The sequence below is a fragment of the Trachymyrmex cornetzi genome, unplaced genomic scaffold (assembly GCF_001594075.2).
Source record: "Trachymyrmex cornetzi isolate Tcor2-1 unplaced genomic scaffold, Tcor1.1 scaffold56, whole genome shotgun sequence".
Taxonomy (NCBI): Eukaryota; Metazoa; Arthropoda; class Insecta; order Hymenoptera; family Formicidae; genus Trachymyrmex; species Trachymyrmex cornetzi.
This window is the reverse complement of record NW_017299871.1, coordinates 839,902-858,828: the sequence shown is the minus strand read 5'-3', so window position 1 is coordinate 858,828 and position 18,927 is coordinate 839,902. Positions and strand designations below refer to the sequence as shown.

Genomic DNA, 18,927 nt, shown 5'->3' with positions numbered 1-18,927 from the left:
AATGAAACAAAATACAACAAACTCGAGATCTTTTTCCCACATATTATAAAATAAATTTTACTCAGCACAAAACTCCAAAAAATGGAGTAACTATCAACGCTGCTCAATTAAAATGTTGAGAATAAAAAATTTACGTATAACAATTTTTAAAAAACGTCAAATCAAAATTTGATCTATTAATATTATATAAGGACACAATTATGATACAATTGTATGAGAATGATTGACAAATCTCTTGATATATATATATCTTGATATATATATCTTGATATATGACAAATCTCTTAGATATATATATGTATACGACATATGTATATGCACACACAATTTTTCTGTCTTATTCTGATAACTCAGGATCACGAGTTCATTGCATGGAAATATATCGTGATTTAAAAATTAATATTTAACTATATTAAAAGTCGAATCTTAGGTATTAACAGTAATTCAGAGCCGAATGTCAAAAGTCATTAAATATAAAGCAAGATACGTTCGTTTTGTAACGATTAACAAACAAGCTTCACTAATAAATATCACCCGTTGATTCAATTCCAATATATTAATCATGTCGGTCATTTCGTACATTAATTCGTTTTTCTATCAATGGACGTATCGGTTACAAATTCGTATTGTAAGTGAAAATGTTATTTAATGTTCCGCGGGTTAAAGTTTCACTCCTGTAATTATAGTTTCACGTATATTACACGCACCGAGCTTTGTGCGCTTGTTGAATGCTTACATTGGAAATGCGAAGTGTTCTTACTCTTAAATTCGTTTTTCCTTATTCGCAATAAGTATAAAAGTCGATAGTAATAGGCTGCAAAATATTATGATCGATTACGAAATTAGATATGTTCCTAAAACAGTTTGGAAACGACACATATACGCGGCGTGATAATAGCTGCCGAATGCAAAACGCCTTTAAAATACGTACTCGGGTCTTCCTCTCGTTTTCATACAATGGCAATTGTCAGAATGCTCTTATAAGGATTATCTTGCGAATTGGATACCGGATATAAGAAATCGTACAAATAGGGAGATCACGGAAAAAATAGAGTAACTCTGTCCGAATCTTATATCAAACCTACAAAATACTCGCCTCGTTTTCATTCACCGACGAATGAACGTTGTCTCTTTACATAAATACGATCACGAAGCTTTTTCAATCGATCGAAGATTTCCATTAACTTTTTACAATTCTTATTCACTTAATAGACTGTGTCAGTGACATATTGTCATGTGTAGAACTTTTTTAACCGTAATAAATCGGTGAATTCTCGAGAGTCCCAAACTCAAGATCGTAATTGTCTCTTGTATCGTATCGTGCTACGCTATAGGTTGGTGCTTTCTTGATCCGATTTAGGCCGTGCAGTAGGCGGCGGCGGGGGCGGCGGTTGCGGCCTTGGCGGTCGCTGGTGAATCCTCGGTGAGGCCGGCTTCTGTTGCGGCGACTTGAGAACCGTCACCACCGTATTGGTCTGCGTTTGGACATCTATAATATTACCTTCCGATCTGGTGCGTGCGTGCGCCTTCGCCTGCTGTTCACGCGGCGCATCCGGCCTCTCGGGCTTCTCCGGGCGTTCAGCGCCGTATAACGACATCGACGATGGCCTGCTACCCACGCTTGGGCTTCTCTGCAAGTTCGAAGTTGCCGTGTTGCCAGTGCTCTCGCCCGGGATGGCGTTGTTCCCCCCACGCACTTGTATTATACTGACCTGCTGTTTGTCCACGGAATACACATGAGCTCGTTCCAGCGTTAAAGGCTGTAGACGATTTAAAAGAAAAAGACTTAGAGTTTAATCATAAATTATTATATAATGATATACATAACAAATAATGCCATTAGAAAGCAAATATATATGTACGCGTGAGAAAGCTTCAGATCAATTGCGGTGCAGCTCTTATTTCACATATAGCTTACGTTATCTCAAAATGTAATATCCAGGCAGTGTTATTTGTTGTCCACCCGTAGTAACTACATTTATAAATAATTATCATATATCTGTACAGATGAAACTTTAGCTGCGCTAAGTTATTACTCACCCCCGGATCGGTTTCTAGATTATCGTTAGTGGAACGTGGCTGTTGCCTCATGAGACTCGACGGGCGAATTAAGCCGGGTGGTCGCTCAGGTATCGCTGGTTTACTGCTTATTCTTTCATTCGGTGTTACGTTCGTATTACTCTCTAGTTTTTTACGTAATTCGACTCCTTCTTCTGCTACAATTAAACATAGATATCATCACAATCAAATAATATTTTATATTAAAATATTTTAAGAAATATTTTACCTGTGTTATGCACGATATTAGTTATACTTCTCGGTGCTGCAATCGGCCTTTTTCTTTCTAATGTGGTTGGTTTCTCTGTAGGCACTGGTTTTGGTCTCTGCACTATAGTTTCATTATGTTCCATTTCTGGATGGAGGTTAATGTTGCTAATTATTTTAGCAACACTTGTACTATCGGACGAGTTTCCATTTGGTTTCTCCTTTGCACTCAATACATTTACTTTTGTATCGCATTTCTGCTGTTCTTGGACATTTTTGTCTACTTCATCGTAATTGAAGACTTCACTTTGGTGAACGACGGTTTCCTGCAATCGTTCGGGATTATCGGTAGAATGAACATCCGTCGAAATCAATTCTGAGACCGACTGTGATTTCGGTTCCGCCTCCGAATGCTTCTCTTGTATGTCTCGTTTTTCCACGTTGCTTTCGTATCTTATCAATTCGGTATTCACTTCGTGCTTTTGACTTTTAAACGTTGCTCGATTCAAAGTGGATGTCAAGGCTCTCGGTGGTTTGTCTGGTGTCGGTGGAGGTTTGTCATGTCGATCTGGAGTATTACCGCTCGGCGGTGTTGGCGCTAGTTTATTCTTTCGACGTGCTGCTGGTTTCGGGCTGCCTTGCGTCGGACTTTCACCATGATCACTAAGACTACTATTAGACACACAGCGGCGCATGCCGACAGTCTGATGTTCTGTATCATTGATGATGCCCCAAAGATCGCGATCAAAATCCACTTCGCCGGGGAAGAACCAATCTGCATACGTAACTAATTGGTCTACTATAAGACTAGAGTTGTTTGCTGTACTCATGTTCATCCTGCAAACATAACAAGCATAAGCAGTTTTTCTAACAGTAATGTGTTAATCATTCATTAAAGCGTTCTAATATGAATGTACACACACATATAACAAAGAAAGAATTGCTTACACTATTGTATTTGTGTCCTCTTGTGGACTCCAAATTAGATTTGGTGCGATGACGATAGCGATGTTCTGCGGTGTCATTTTATTTACATCTTGATTCTTCGTGAGCACAGCTAGAAACTTAATTAAAAACCGCAAATTTTCCAGGTTCGCCGGTGGTAACTTATGTAATACTTCCCAAAGAGCTCGTAATCTCATGTCACTGTGTGAAATTTTTACAGCAGCCATCCATTCGGGATACAATCTGATGTATAACCATAGACATTATATTATATGTACAGTAATAATTATTGATTTTGATTGGGTGTAATATTTACTTGTACGTCAATAAAGGCTCCGGTAATTCCCGTAAGTATGATTTCAATGCGCCAGCAATAACATGTGGATCTTTGTATTCAAGGGCCGTCGTTAAAGTAAGACAACAGGCGTCCAAACTTAATTTAATTCGTCGTGATTTCGAGGCAGCGCCAGCTATTCTGAAAAGACCTTCCTCCTCTATACCCAGACGCAGTAACGCGGATACACACAGTTGTATGGGCAGTGCAATTTTTCTGTTTGTTACTCTAAGATGCTCTTCAAGAGGATATCCATAAACAGGTTTCATTTCATTATCATCTGTAATTGTGATTGTAGTATAAGCGTCTTTCGCTTTTATTTATGAGTTGTACCAATTTGCTATGATATTACTACATAAAAGCATTTTTATAATTTATAATTTAACTTAAAACTTACTAATATAGCATTCCAATCCAGGTATAATATCTTCAAGACAATGCAATGCACTTTCATGATATGCTCGTTGAAGTTTTATATACTGAATAATCGTCTGAGCTAATTCAGTCTCACGTGACATGAGCTGGAACATTTCTGCTGCCAACTGATCTCGGCATTGCTCAACTTTCGATTCGGCATCTTCTAATTCTTCCCTCAAGTTTTCTATCTTTGTTGCTCCTGGGCCTATATAATATAAAATATAACATAAACCTTAGCTATTTTAAATAATAATTTTTCTAGCACATTTCAGAATCTTTATAAATTGCTTTGTATATGTAAAATAAATTAAAAGAATTTCATAAAATAATAATATATATAATATAATATAATACATCACAAATAAAACAAAGAAAAAACAAATCATTACCAGTACTAAGTTTACTATGACTAAGTTTAACTGCTTGAAAATATCTTGTTCTGGCACTGTCCATATCCATAGTAAGACGATGCAGATTTCTCTTATGCTTCAATATATTTGGTACGTCAGTGTCTAAAATATGTTGCAGCGGAGTAGCCACATATTGTTCGACTTTAGCCTCGTGATCCATGGCTTCGTTAGCCAGTGACATCTGCACTCGTCCACATTCTACTAGCGCAAAACTCATGAGGCCATCCTCGCCGGCATTCTCCAACATAGTTTGCCCGAGTACATACTCGGGGCATTTTTTCTAAAAAATAAAGGTTTAGCATATTAGCAATCATTTAATGAATTTTAGAATAAAAGCAATAAATATAAAGAGTCTTTAAAGAAGTAAATTTATCTAGAACTTGAAAAAAATATCAATTTTTTTACATTCTTTTAATATTTAGAATCTCCAAAAAAAAATAAGTTCCTATATATATATATATATAAAAGCTTTTAGTCAAAATAATAAATATGTAAATATATTTTAAGTTGTAAAGCACAAACATAATTTAATGTGCTTTGTTAACGCGCTCAAAAGGAGCTATTATCAAGCGTAGATTAAAGAAAAATAAAAAAGCATTTTGAATTACAAGAGAGTTTGTTGTATGGTTTTCCGACATTGATTAGAGATAAACTTTTTTGTATTGCAACTGTATTTAAAATTTTAAACACAGAAAAAAATTAAAAAGTATGTTTCGAGAAAAATTTTTTTCTGTGTTTAAAATTTTAAGTCGGTTGACATTATTTGTCAGAAACTACTAAACCTATTTCGATTTAAACTTTTATGTACAGATAAAATACACACCTATTTACGGCATGGAATATTGTCATTATCTATAAATTATCTTTCATAAATATTAAAACCAAAATTTTATTAAAAAATCGACACTGGTCTTAAAACCAAGCCATTTCAACAATTTGCAACATTTATCTCAGTTTAGATTATAGGAACAATTCTCTCTCTCTCTTCTCTCTCTCTTTCTCTCTCTCTCTCTCTCTCTCTCTCTCTCTCTTCTCTAATAATAATTAATAATCCTTTTAAATTTTTTAATTCAATTAAGTTGGAAGGCTACAATCATGTCAATCACCGATGTTTTTTTAACATTTTGTTTCTGAGTTTACATAACATAATATAACATAACTAATAAACATTTAATCATATCAAAATTTATATATAGATATTTACAAATAAAAATAAATAAAAATAAATTTAAATATGTACAAGTAGATGCGTAACAGAAATGGCTATCTTCTTAAAAAAATTATCAAAAATAAGCCATATATCTCTTTAACACTCCGGTATTGCAATAACAATTGCTAGTTGAGTTCATTGAATGTACTCCAAATTTTATACTTAATGATCTAAATCCTTAAATATAATTTTTCTATTTACCAAGCGTTTCTCCTTAAGAGCTGGATCTTGGGTGATAGTTTGATTCGGTGGATTTCCGAGTCTTTTATTGAGACAGGTGAGAGCTGCTCTAATCTGTTCAACATGCTTGTCAGCAGCCACTAAATCATCTGTTAGTACCTCCGTTTTACCAGATCTATTCACATGAAAAATAAACTTTCAAAGATATTGTACATTTGATAACAAGAAGTCTTATCTTTTATTTTTTTTGAAGTCTATTTTATCACTCTTAATCTATCCAATATTCATGTAATTAATTTTGAAGTCTATTTTGGAATATCTTTTGTTCAAGAGTATCTCAATGTTCTCTATTAGAACATAATCTGTCGCCAATTCTGATATATTATCTCCAACAAGAAACAGATACATCTACTTAATCAGAGTTCAATTCGTTTTCATAACAATAGCATTTCATTGTATCTTAATTGCTCATTATAATAGCCAATAGTGCTTTCCATATTAGGGTGTTTTTCAGGTAAAGATATAGTTGACATACAGTGTAACACATGAAATATTTCGTCTTTGTTTAATTGGCAAATAACAAAGATGATTTACTACATTACACTGTGTCATCTGTATCATTTGCTGAAAAACACCCTTACATTGCTGGAAAGCACCTATAGATGCCACAACGTATTATATTGAATCATTTTATTTTTTGTTTAACATTAACAAACAACAAGGGTATAATGATTCACTGTAGATGCTTTTTATTTGGTGATACAAGTCAATATGAGTATCATTCTGCCTTTGTTACTCATGGAGTGTCAAGAAATATAGAACGATGTTCGTATGCTGATTTGTGTTAATAATACTTGTTTTTATCAATGTAGGTTAATTTCAATTTCAATTCAACTCACTTTCCATCTTTTTCTAATTCTTAGAACTAGAAAAAGAAGAAGAGTTAATTGGACCAAGATTAAAATTAAACTGCATTAGTAGAAACAAGTATTATTGACACAAATCAACATACAAACTTTATTCTACTCTTCTGTTTCTTGACATTCCATGAGTAACAAAAATAGAACGATACTCATGTTGACTTGTATCACCAAATAAAAAGCACCTATGATGAATCTTACCTTTGTTGTTTGTTAATGTTAAACAAAAAATAAAATAATTCTTTCTCTCTCTCTCTCTCACTGGGATACTGTAACATCCATAGGTGCTTTTCAACAAGAGGCATAGACGATACATAGTGTAACACAATGAATCATTACATCCTTCTTGTTTGCAAACATTGAACAAAGAAATGATCACTGTGTTACACTACGTCTGTTGCTGGAAAGAACCATGTGTCTCTTGCCAGAAAGTAAATAAACAGGTAAAAATAGGGGAAACGGAAGACGGTGGTGCAGACTGGCAATTCTAGCTGACTCAGCTACCTAGAGAAGGTCTGATCGGCGAGCTGCTTCACCCGGAAAAACTGCTTCTTCATGGTTGACTGAGCGGTCTCAACACTCGAACAAAATCACGGCGACCTATCGTCCGGATCCCGCAGGCTCTTCACACACCGACGCCTTGCGACTCACGCTCACGCTCGTACATCCCTCTACGACTCCCTCGCCGTGTTCTTCTTCTTCTTCTTATTCCCTGGTTGGCTTTCCAACCTCACCGCCGTGTTCGCGCGGTACCAGTGGAAGAGCGCGGGGCGGGCGGCTGGGAGGGTTCTTCGTGTCACGACAAGGGCGGACGTCCGTCATAATGTTTGCATGATGATCTCACGGCCGGTGATGATGATCGACGCGCTTACGGTCGATCGGTTCTCGCGCACCATCGATAAGGATCTGCCGATAAAAGTCCAAACCAGCGCCTTCTCGCACCCGGTCGCGACGATGGGTTAGGTGATTCCAATCACCAGTCCACACCAGTCTAGTCTAACTTCGCCGTCTCTCTCGTTGTCTTTCTCACTCCACTCTTCACGCACTCTCCCTCTTTCTCTAGATTATAATAGATGAGTGAACCAACGTCCATTCACGTCGGGGAACGTTCTGATGCCCGGCAACGTCGTATAAATCAGAGTTGGTCGAGGTGTAAAGTATGAGTATCGATGGAACCGTGGCGCTCTTACGTCACGTCGGTCGAGCGTTTTAAGCGTCCTCTTCATCAGGAAACACGGCGAATCGCGGTTTACTTCAACCTGCTCAACGCACACGATCGGCCCGAAGCTCGCCGCATCAGGCGACCGCCTCCTCGAGACTTATGTTGTCCTTTTTGCTTCGCTCTCTCCCTTTCTTTCAGTCTCTTCTGTCGAACTGGTCGAACTCCTTCTGCGATAGTACGACGGCACGGCTGATGATCCATCAAACCCGCGCAAAAGTCGCTCGCCTCCAATCTCGCCTTTGAGACTCGCCCAAGATCGATCGATCGATCGATAGCTTTATCTCCTCTTAATGCCCGTTTTCAATGTAGATTAACTTTAATCATAGTTTAGCTTGCCGTTTATCTTTTTCTAATCCTAAAAATTAGAAAAAAATAAAAAGTAAGTTAAACCGAGATCAAAGTTAATCTTACATTGGTGTGGAACTGGGTATAAAACCGTTATCATACTAATAATTATGCGATTGTGATTAGTGATCGACAATTACTTTTTTCAATCGCGCAAATCACAAATCGTGTAATCGCTAGCGTGATTACCCAGACAGCACAGAATATTTATGATAAATATTTATTAATATTTATTTTTTGAAATGTGTTATATATAGATATTTTATACATATTTTACATAAAGCTTTATTTGAAATATTATTAAAATATAGACTAAGTATTTTATGCAATATTTATGATAAATATAAATAAATATTTCTAATGAGTATTTTTTATTTGGGTTATAATGTCTCATTAAGTATTTTCATAGCATTTATTATAACTATTCTGATAAGTAATATTTATAATTTCATAAAATTTATAATAAATATTTAAGATCTGTGCAATCTAAAACCACAAAAATATTTACAAAATAGTTAAAATAAATCTTATAAATATTTCTAAATATTTTGTAAATATTGTGTGCTGCCTGGGTACGACCGAATACTTCATATCGAACGGAACTCGATCGTCGGTCAAGAATCGAGAGCGATTTATCGACGATCGATAGATCTCGCGCGACTCTTCGCCAACTTTACGACGTCAGATGGTTTTTTTTTAGCAATGCGTACTTGCGCAGGCGGCTGCGCAGGTAGTTGTATGGATGAATGTATGATGTTGTGGCTTTCAGTCGCGCGGTTTCCCCGTTTCCCATGTGGCGATCTGTCAACAGTATCGGAGTCGTCGACGAGTAGACTGCTTCGAGACCGCGCGCGAAACGCGAATCACTCTCGTGCTGTAGACGCGACAGGTACATACACGACAATATCGTGAGAATCGTCCCGCGACTGTAATCATGGATCGAGCCTTTTTAAACGTGATGATCCTCAGCTGGGGATTTATGCTGGTCTTCACGGCGTTTCAAACGATGGGCAATATAGAGGTGAGCGATAACGCCGCACGTGAGTGTTGTTCATACCATTATTATTCATATTATCATTATCGCTTGCGTAGGCCGCGATAATTGAAGATTGAGAAATTTGAAGAGGAGCCCTTCGGAGTAAATATATTGAATCACGTTTGAATGGACGCGTGAAGGTTACATCGTTTTCTTCTTCGAGGAAAAATGAATTTCTGGCCGTTCTTGATGTGTTCGTTTCCAGAAATAAATGGCGTTTTAATGATTACAGCAATCGCACATTCTAGCCGTTTACAACAAGTAGCGGAAAGCACGTCATATCAGTGAACGCTCAGTGAATAATCTATTAGTGAATTCGGTCATTCGCGTTACGTTGAATCAGTGCACATTGAAGGCTGCTTTATATAAAGTATCTAAATGCAGCTTAATATAATTAATTTTGTCAATAAAATAATTATATGTATATTTTAGTATACATTTATTATAAATTAATTTTAATCTCGATTTAACTTATTTTTTATCTTTTTCCAATTCTAAGAATTAAAAAAAGATAAAAAATAAATTAAAATTAATCTACAGAAGGTAGAAATGGATCTATATATATATAAGTCTGTTTTCTACGTATCTAAGCTGGAAAAACTAGTGTACACTTTAGAACTTAAAGTGAAATAATATGTACATATTTTATATTTCACTGAAGAGAGAAAGAAAGTTCTACTCTCTCCAGTCCGATGCAGGAATAAAAACAAACTCTGTTAAATAATATGACAATATCTTTATTGCGTATAATTTAACCGTTTAATTAGCAAAATTAAATGTAAAAACATATATAAATATTTTAAGCCTAATTTCACCAATATAAGATTAACTTTATAATCTCGGTTCAATTTATTCTTTATCATTTTTTAATTCTAAGAATTTATATCTTTTAATTTGACTTATTGTTTATCTTTTTCTAATTCTTAGAAAACGATATACAATAAGTGAAACCGAAATTAAAGTTAATTTTACATTGGTGGAACCAGGCCTCAGGTATTTATATGTTTTTATATTTAATTTTGTTCATTTCATGTATGCTTTTAATAAATAAATCCTAATAGGAATTCTGATTTTGAACAACGCGTTTTCCTTACAATTCCAATGTTTGAACGGGGAAGAATATTATTTACATAATCTTTCATTCAGTCTGACGTAGGCAGAGTCGGATTAATAGTTTGATTGGATAATACTAGGCGATCAGCGTCGAGATCCCTTTTTTAGCTAATTCAAAGTGAAGCATAGCTATAGCATCTAGGCGTTCAAACACGAGCGATTTGTTTGAATTGCTTTCGCTTTTCCGCACGTGCCCATATTATCGGAGAACGGAAACGCTCGAAATGAGAGAGCGGACATGATTTAATTTATGCCCGTTCTACCAATACATATTGACATTTATCTCGATTTAATTTACTTTAAAGCTAAAGAGTACATTGAACCAGGAATAACTCCTAGTTTATTCAAATTTATTATATAATATATTATTTATATCAATTAATGATTAAAAAGATGTAAAAAATAAAAAATAAATTTTTGTATATAAAGGATTTTACATTAACAGTAGCTATCATATATCAGAAAAGTTTTTAAATAAAATATGAATAACACAATAAATTACATTTTGAGTCAAATACACCTGAACATATTAACAGAGTCAAAATTAATTTATATCGATAGAAATGAATGTTAGAAAAAGAAAGAGACAAAAAGAATGAAGGATTAATTGTGCTAGGTATCGATGAATATTTGATTGCTGTGAAGTAAATGAAATGTATTAGTCTATAAAGTTTTAGAAAGTACACGGATCAGAGGACATCGTGTGATTAGTCGCAGTTTAGAAAGTAGCAACAAAAGGCAAGGAGCTAACTGGTCACGATCGCCGCAAGCGCGAGACTGGAACGCCTTTAAATTATACGATATCATTATCGACTACTTTCGGCATTGCGAAACCGACGATCTATGAAATACTCGTGTTATACAGCTTTTCTCCAAGAGCCAAAAAATATCTTGGTGAAACCTAAAAAGATGCAAACGACTGAAAAAGATTCTTTTACGGTATCTTAAACGTGGAGAGGAAAATCATTGTTTTTATAAAGTTCTGTCGCTACACCGAAAGAACGACTTTGAAGTATCTACAATTTAGTTACAGATTTTGTTGGACTGTTTATTCTTTCTGTATATAAGAACACTTCTTTCTCTTTTCTTATCTTTCATATTTAATAAATAAATATATTTATATTTTTACCTCTATGATTTTGTTGGATTTTTTCTGTCTCATTTTTTAATATGTTTTAATACTTCATCATTCTCCTGCGTTATCTCGTTTGCGCGATTTGACATTGTTCCTGAGGATATCATTTCTGGATCTAATGACATATTTTTTCTTCACTCAGATATCTTGCATAACATTTGTTTTCTTCGAATAGTCTTCTGAATTTCATGTCTGAAACAAAACTTACATAATATAGATATTCCGCGTGATATCGCAAGTATAATCTGGGAGTGCGTGAAAATTACATTCTGGCAATTAAGCTACTGGTAACGTCTGTCAGTCATTTCTGCTATTATCTCCGTAATTCAGAAGTATCTTTGGATATGTGATATCTGTGAAATTTTTAAGAAACGCGTAGCGGAATAATTGATCGCTGCAGCGCGGTACAACGATCTTTGTTTACTCGCGAATTCACCGGCCGCTAACGATATCACGTCCGATTAGCTCACAAAAGTCGCATATGTAATTTAGATCACTGGTGCTTTCAGAGTTTTACAAATTACAATAATATTCTTTTCTTCAATTTTATAAATATTTTAAGAGAAAACGAAAGAATCACGGCATCGTAACTGTGAGAAGAAAAATTCAGATATATTGAATAATTAATCAATATATTTATGCAATGAAAGAGTCAATTACGAAGATTTCAAAGTGACTTCAGAATGATAATATTTTGTAATCACGCTGACCTTTTAAATATACTCGTCTTGACAAGTTTTTTCTGCCAGTATAACTCAAGAATTTAAAATTAAGTGCCCCTGATGTTATCTAATTCCAAATTAATTATCCTTAATAATGTATGAAATTCCATTTCATTGTTTAAATAAGTTTTAACAATTAATAAAAAATTACAGTCATTTGTGCCAATTACAAATGCTTATAAATATTGGATTATTCTGACCGACTTATCGGATTTTTCTTACGCGAAAATTTTATATTATCGCATTGATAGCCTTATTTTGCTCGTTTAATCGCAAAAAGTTCACCCATTTGTTACGTCAGACTTCCAAGAACTGAGATATTAATTTCTTCTTTTAAAGATCTTGAAGATATTGATCCTCGATTAAAATTTCATGATTACTATCGATAATGATTCTTGCAACGTATAGTATACTAAAAGATATAGTTCGCCATTTTTTTTTGTATGTAATAATTAAATCGCATTGATTTTTTGTTGTTGCTTTATTATCTCGGACTTCATGAAAATAACATTTCTTAACTTTGAGCTAATTCGATGTCAATTTTCAGCGATATCGCATCCTGCTAGATTGCAATCGAGTCATTATCATATAATGGAGATTGCCTGAGATTGCCCGTCAATCGATGACGTCGACACGTCGTCATCGTAGTCTAATCGTAATTGATTTAATTATGTGAAGTATTCAATTGGGGAGAAATAGAATTACATTTTTGTAAACAAAATTTCTTTTTTGTACATTTAATCGCCTAAATTGTTTCGGAATGTACTAAGACTGTGAAACATTAAAAAACGTTATCAGTAAGTAAATCAACATTTTGGATTTGCTATTGCTTACGTTATTGTCTTTTAATGTAATTGCATGACCGATTCGCACACTGCTTACGTCTTACTGCCTTATATTTTTCTGTGTGTTATGTTATAGTTCTTAAAGACCCTAAAATGATAAGAAGATGCAGGGTCCTCCTATCTATTATATCGAAGTTCTGGAAACAGACTGCTGACCTCGCTGAAGTGGTGAAAGAGAAAGTTTACCAACACAAAACGAAATTCATCCTAGACGTGCTCGATAATTGCATCCACCGAAACCTGTCGGAAACCGACGCAACCGGTTCCCACCGAATTCACTTTACGCTTCGTGCGCTCTTCGTTGTATCGCGATTTACCGAGAGTCATAATGACTTTGAATTCTCGAAGAATTTTCCTCGTTGAATGAGATGTCGAAATAATTTATTATTAGGTGTTAAACTTAATTCCTGCCGTTTTTCATCTCCAAAATTGATTTGTTTCGAAGGGAAGATGAATGAATACCCTAATCAAAGTAATTTCCTCCATTTTCTACTTTATTACTAATTAATAATACTTTATTAATAATACTTTGACTAAGGTATTTCCCTCTGAAACAAATCAATTTTGGAGACAAAAAACGGCAGGAATTAAGTTTAACACCTAATACTTCCGAAAAATTCTCGATAGCACGCTCAGAGAAATATCTAAAATAGAATGTCTCGTCAGTTGATACAGCCCTACAATGCAGTCTCCTTTCACTTTTAGGCACGTAAATATAAGAGACAGGAGGAGGAGACGTCATTAAACAACGTCAGTTATCTGTGCGACAGCACATTCAATAGTTTAAGGAAATAGACTTGAACTCACAAATGGACGTTGCTGATAAATATGTAATTAACTGAAAAATATGTTTTGTGTGCGCAAATTACTACAATTTACGTCATAATGACTAAGAAGAGTCATTAACAGAGTTATTAATTATGAAATTACAATATACTCATTACAATACCCTTAACAAAAACTGTTCAGTAACTGAGAATATTTCATCAGTTACTGGTGAAATATCATCAATTACTGAATGGTTAATCAGTATATTGAAACACTTTTTCTAAGGGTATTCTATTAAAATATATGTGACTGAAAAAGATGAGGATGCTCTCGCAGATAATGTACTCTTTTATATTGAAAACATGTTTAGCTAAATAATAAAAACATGTTTATTTATCGAAAAACATTCTTTGAAAAATATAGATAATAGTCTACTCGTCAAGCGATATTTGTAATATCTATTTCTACAGACTTAATAAATAAAATTACAAATTTAGGATCGTTGTTACATTTTTAATGATGTATACATTGAATTTATTTTTAATAGAACGAAATTGTTTTATTAACGTGTAAATACAATTATTAAATACGATGTGTTCTAGATTTGTAGTAATTTTTTTATCTCTTACAGATTATTTTCTGTACGAAATCGCATCGAAGATAATAACGTAAATGTTATGTAAACATCTATGTAATCTTGCAATACCATTATAGGTCTTATCGATTGTCGTTATCAACTGTGAATACCTCTCTGGCATCGAATTAAAAAAAAAACGAGGCTACAAAGATATTTGTCAGAGAAATTGTTTTCTTACCAAAAGGCTCGCTTGTTTGTCATTATCGCCTATTGACAACTGCTATCTTGACATAGAACACTGTATTTACACGAATACGATAAACATAGCTAAACTATAGCACTTCAAATGTTTATCGAACCTTACAAATATTTAATGAATCTATTTAATTTATTTAAGTAAATATATCTATGTATTGTTCCACTGCATTTTAGAGAAATATAACGGAATCGATAAAGATATGTATTTCTTTTTACGTTAGCATTTACTTGAACTTACGGTTTATAACGACGTTAATATTACGCACAATATGTGCAAAAAAAAGACAGCCAACGAAATGTTAAATGTCAAATCACGAATAGTGGTATGATTGTTGATTACTGATAATTTTCAATAACGAGAAGATATGAAATAGTTTGCGGCAGATCAGAAATATGACGTAAAATAGGATACTATACTTTCCTATATGTGAAAGTGTAGTTGAAACTGTGACAACATATGCGTTTGACGTTTGACCGATTCGCTTCTAATACGATAGTGGTGATAGGTGAAATCGTGAATAACACGAACATGTTACATTATGAATTTTTTTAACTGAAATTGTCCAACTGATTAGATTGATTATAATGCACATTAATGATTAAATAATGATCCTCATTTGCTTTAATAAATTTGTTGTACACATCTGCAGTTTTCTTATTGAAACCACTATACTAATATTTCTGTGTGTGAAGCTTGTCTTATTTTAAAAATCGTACAAGCGATATCTCTAATCTGATAAATTCTGTCTGGAACATTTTATGCATCCTTATTTTTTTTTAAAAGATAAAATCGTAAATCAAGAAAACGGTTTCCTTTTATATTGGTAATTAATATGCAGCTCTTGCTCATTTTAAATCCAGACATTCCTAATTCTTCCTAATAACGGTGTAGTAAGGGAATATAAAGTAATATTCGTTCCTACATTGATATTTTGTGGTTATCCTTGACTGACGTGTAAATATAGTCCAGTTTTTATAGTTTCTATAAATACAGAATAACCAGTTTGAGTCCTAAAAGAGAATGCCGGAACTGGCGATACAATGCACATTCTGATGCTTCGCCTTTTATTAACGTTCTTCAATTTCTTATCTGATTTCTCGTTTGATCACTTTCCATTTCTCTGCTATAAGTACCATTGTTCGAAGTATTTTTCATATCACTGTTTAATAAAACTAAAATAAAACATATTATGTATCAACTTTATTTTAATAAAATCTAATTTTATATAAATGATAAAGAGAAATTTTTTTATGTTCAACTAAATTCAATATAATTCAAGGAAAAAATCTCTCTCTCTCTCTCTCTCTCCTAAATTAATTAGACAATATAATATATTATAGGACCGTATATGTGTGATAACACAAACTACAGAAATCAAAGCCTTAAACGATCTAGCTGGATCTTAAATGCTTGTATGATTCTTGTGTGAATTTATATACTACGTATGTAGTCCCCAGAACGCGCGCTGAAATGATTTTTCGGTCTTGAAAACGCTAACTCTACTAAACTACCGCAGTAATATCACGAGTTAAATTGACTAGCAATTTAACAAATTTTTGATGCTTATTCGCATCTTCGAAACGATCTTAATAATGTTGAATAACATATTAAAACCTGTAAATAATTAATTCTTATTGCGAAGAATATTACCTCGGCCGGGAGTCGAACCCGGATCATTGCGTGCAAGCGTCCTAAGCCTTTAGACTACCGAGGCCTTAGTAATATTCCTCGCAATAAACGGCATATGAAAGAACAACGTTTTTTTAGGCGACGTAAATAAACAATATAATAAATTAATTAGGAAATGTGCTTAAAAATAAAAATTCTGTAACAAAGTTTAACATGAAAGAAAAATTATCTGACATGAGTGCGGCTATTATCAATTGGCATTTTCAAGTCAGTTATCATGGATAAGCAGTCCAACCGATCTGTATGCATATAACACAATAGAAACTTGATGGAATATCGTTAAAAGTTTATGAAACGTTATTATAAAAGCGAGAAATAGCATATTAGAAGTTTATTGATCTTCTTCCATCAATCTCTTTTGTTTACAGAAAACTGTTTTGAACAGCATCTCGGATGAATTTGAAGACTTCCATGGTAATGCTTATGTTAGCCTGGCCATAATCTATGCCGTGCTTGCGACCTGCAACTGGTTAGCACCGTCCTACATTTCCGTGACAGGGCCACGGATAGCGATACTTACAGGTGCCTGTTGTTATGTTCTGTTCATCGTCTCGTTCTTCTGGCCGCACGATGCTCTATTGTATACCATGTCCGCTATCGTCGGGATCGGCGCCGCTCTGATGTGGACCGGCCATGGACAATACCTGACGGAAAACAGTGATAACGAGACAATGTCACGGAACGCCGGTATATTTTGGGCGATTTTCCAGACATCGCAGTTCACCGGCAATCTGTTCGTCTTCTTCATCTTCACAAAGTCCAAAATTGACAAGGAGCAACGGACAATCGTATTCAGCGTGCTAACTGGCCTCGCGGTAGTCGGTACCGGGGTACTGCTCGTACTGAGAAAATCGCCACAGAAGTTGTTGCTGGGTGAGGCTGAGGGGGTATCTAACGCCGACAAAGAACTACGCCTGCCGGAACCAAGACGTGAGAAACCGCTGCTGGCTGCATGGAACGCCTTCGTGGATGCAATTAGACTCGCCCTCAAGTCGAACATGCTGCTACTATCATTGACGTTTATTTATACAGGTCTCGAGCTTACCTTCTATTCCGGTGTGTATTCTAGCAGCATTGGCTTCGTGAAGACATTGGGTGAGGATCGCAAGAAATTGGTGGGACTATCCGGTATCTTTATTGGTGTCGGCGAAGTCGTGGGCGGCGCGGTCTTCGGTATTCTCGCGTCCAAGATATCCCGTAAGTGCGGTGGCTGGCCGGTGATACTCACCGGTCTGACTGTGCATCTATTCGCCTTCATCAGCATCTTCCTGAATCTACCGAACGATGCGTCGTTCAAGGACACAGACAACGTGGGCTACATTGAGACATCAAAGAATCTCGCATTGGCAGGCAGTCTTGCCCTCGGTTTCGGCGATGCCTGCTACAACACACAAGTCTACTCGCTGCTGGGCGTCCTGTTCGCTAACGAGAGCGCGTCGGCCTTCGCTCTCTTTAAATTCTGTCAATCTGTCGCTGCGGCCATTAGCTTCTCGTACAGCACTGAGGTGGGATTGTATGTACAACTCGCGGTGCTACTCGTGGCTATATTCATCGGTACGGGGGCCTTCTGCTACGTCGAATACAGAGTAAAAAAATCGAAGAATGAATTCCCACAGGAAATTGATCCAGCGTTGGTCGACGCCACAAGCGGTGAAGATTGATAAGGCTAGTTAAATGCAAATTCTTTAGGTTGCAAAGATACATAGCGAGTTCGAATGCGAATGAAGTGTGCGAAAGCTCTCGAGAAATAACATCGTGGAACATAAGAAACTGCGTTAAAAGTAAAGCAGCTCACGGTAACTCAAACGAGCGTTAACGCACATTATTTTAGTATATTAATGATAAGATCGATAAGATATTCTTGTAAATATAAGTATTGGATGATGTATGAATCGTTCTATAATTGAAGACTCTTTACATTAGCATATCTCAAATAAAAAGCAGTCGAAAATATTAATTGCGAATTGCGAGTTTTTTCGTGATTTCTGTTTTTCAAAATGCTAATGTAAGAAGTCTCTATACTACGTTCAGGCTCAACAATGAGTGCTTTCCATTTGATGACACAAGTCGACACAAGCATCGTTCTATCCTTCTTGACATGCAGAAAGTGACAAAGATAGAACACTTGTGTCATCAAATGGAAAACACCTAATATTGTATTAGATAAAGAGGACATCCAGGAATATATTTTTCGTCGAATGTATAGTCTTCCAGTTTGTATATATACATATATATTTCTCAATCTCTATCTCGGAATAACTGTGTTTTAGATATTCCCTCCTTCAAAGCGGTCTTTATACATGCAAGTATGCCAAATACGTATTTATCGGCGTCAATGTTCCCATTACGCTGAAATATTGCGTCATTCACAGTTGAAAGAACGCTGCCTTGAAGACATTGATCTAATCTATTCTCTTTCAGATACCCGATATTGTTATATTAAGCCCATTCTACAATTGCGTAAGTGAGGTTGTAAATAGTTGTAGTTGTAAGAATTGATCAATCACTGTCGAATACAAGAAGAATATTCAACTG

The 18,927-nt window shown here is 35.1% G+C and overlaps 2 protein-coding genes across 7 annotated transcripts; one reads left to right on the top strand and one right to left on the bottom strand.

Moving 5' to 3' along the window:
• Window positions 1–303: 303 nt before the first annotated feature.
• On the bottom strand, window positions 304–8,099 carry LOC108766004 (rho GTPase-activating protein 44). 6 transcript variants are annotated; one of them, XM_018515014.1, is made up of 10 exons: window positions 7,186–8,099; window positions 5,783–5,936; window positions 4,351–4,651; window positions 3,942–4,166; window positions 3,527–3,824; window positions 3,214–3,453; window positions 2,288–3,102; window positions 2,041–2,216; window positions 1,713–1,760; window positions 304–1,631 (listed from the first exon to the last, which is right to left on the bottom strand). In XM_018515014.1, the coding sequence occupies exons 1-10, from the start codon at window positions 7,236–7,238 to the stop codon at window positions 1,329–1,331; spliced, it is 2,613 nt and encodes an 870-aa protein (XP_018370516.1). In that variant the 5' UTR covers window positions 7,239–8,099; the 3' UTR covers window positions 304–1,328. The 6 variants fall into 6 exon arrangements, with proteins under 6 accessions (XP_018370516.1, XP_018370514.1, XP_018370515.1 ...); XM_018515017.1 differs by lacking the exon at window positions 304–1,631 and adding an exon at window positions 1,919–1,972 and having other exon boundaries at window positions 1,737–1,760; XM_018515012.1 differs by having other exon boundaries at window positions 304–1,760.
• An 899-nt stretch (window positions 8,100–8,998) lies between these two features.
• LOC108766015 (UNC93-like protein MFSD11) lies at window positions 8,999–18,053 on the top strand. The gene is made up of 2 exons (XM_018515031.1): window positions 8,999–9,269; window positions 16,761–18,053. The coding sequence occupies exons 1-2, from the start codon at window positions 9,183–9,185 to the stop codon at window positions 18,051–18,053; spliced, it is 1,380 nt and encodes a 459-aa protein (XP_018370533.1). The 5' UTR covers window positions 8,999–9,182.
• Window positions 18,054–18,927: the final 874 nt, after the last annotated feature.

Coding starts and splice junctions, on each gene's coding strand:
- LOC108766015 (XM_018515031.1), top strand. CDS start 9,183: ATGGATCGAGCCTTTTTAAACGTGATGATCCTCAGCTGGGGATTTATG. Junction 9,270..16,760: donor AAACGATGGGCAATATAGAG/GTGAGCGATAAC, acceptor TTTTGTTTACAG/AAAACTGTTTTGAACAGCAT.
- LOC108766004 (XM_018515012.1), bottom strand. CDS start 7,238: ATGAAGAAGCAGTTTTTCCGGGTGAAGCAGCTCGCCGATCAGACCTTC. Junction 3,454..3,526: donor GAGCCTTTATTGACGTACAA/GTAAATATTACA, acceptor GTTATACATCAG/ATTGTATCCCGAATGGATGG. Junction 3,103..3,213: donor GAGGACACAAATACAATAGT/GTAAGCAATTCT, acceptor TTATGTTTGCAG/GATGAACATGAGTACAGCAA.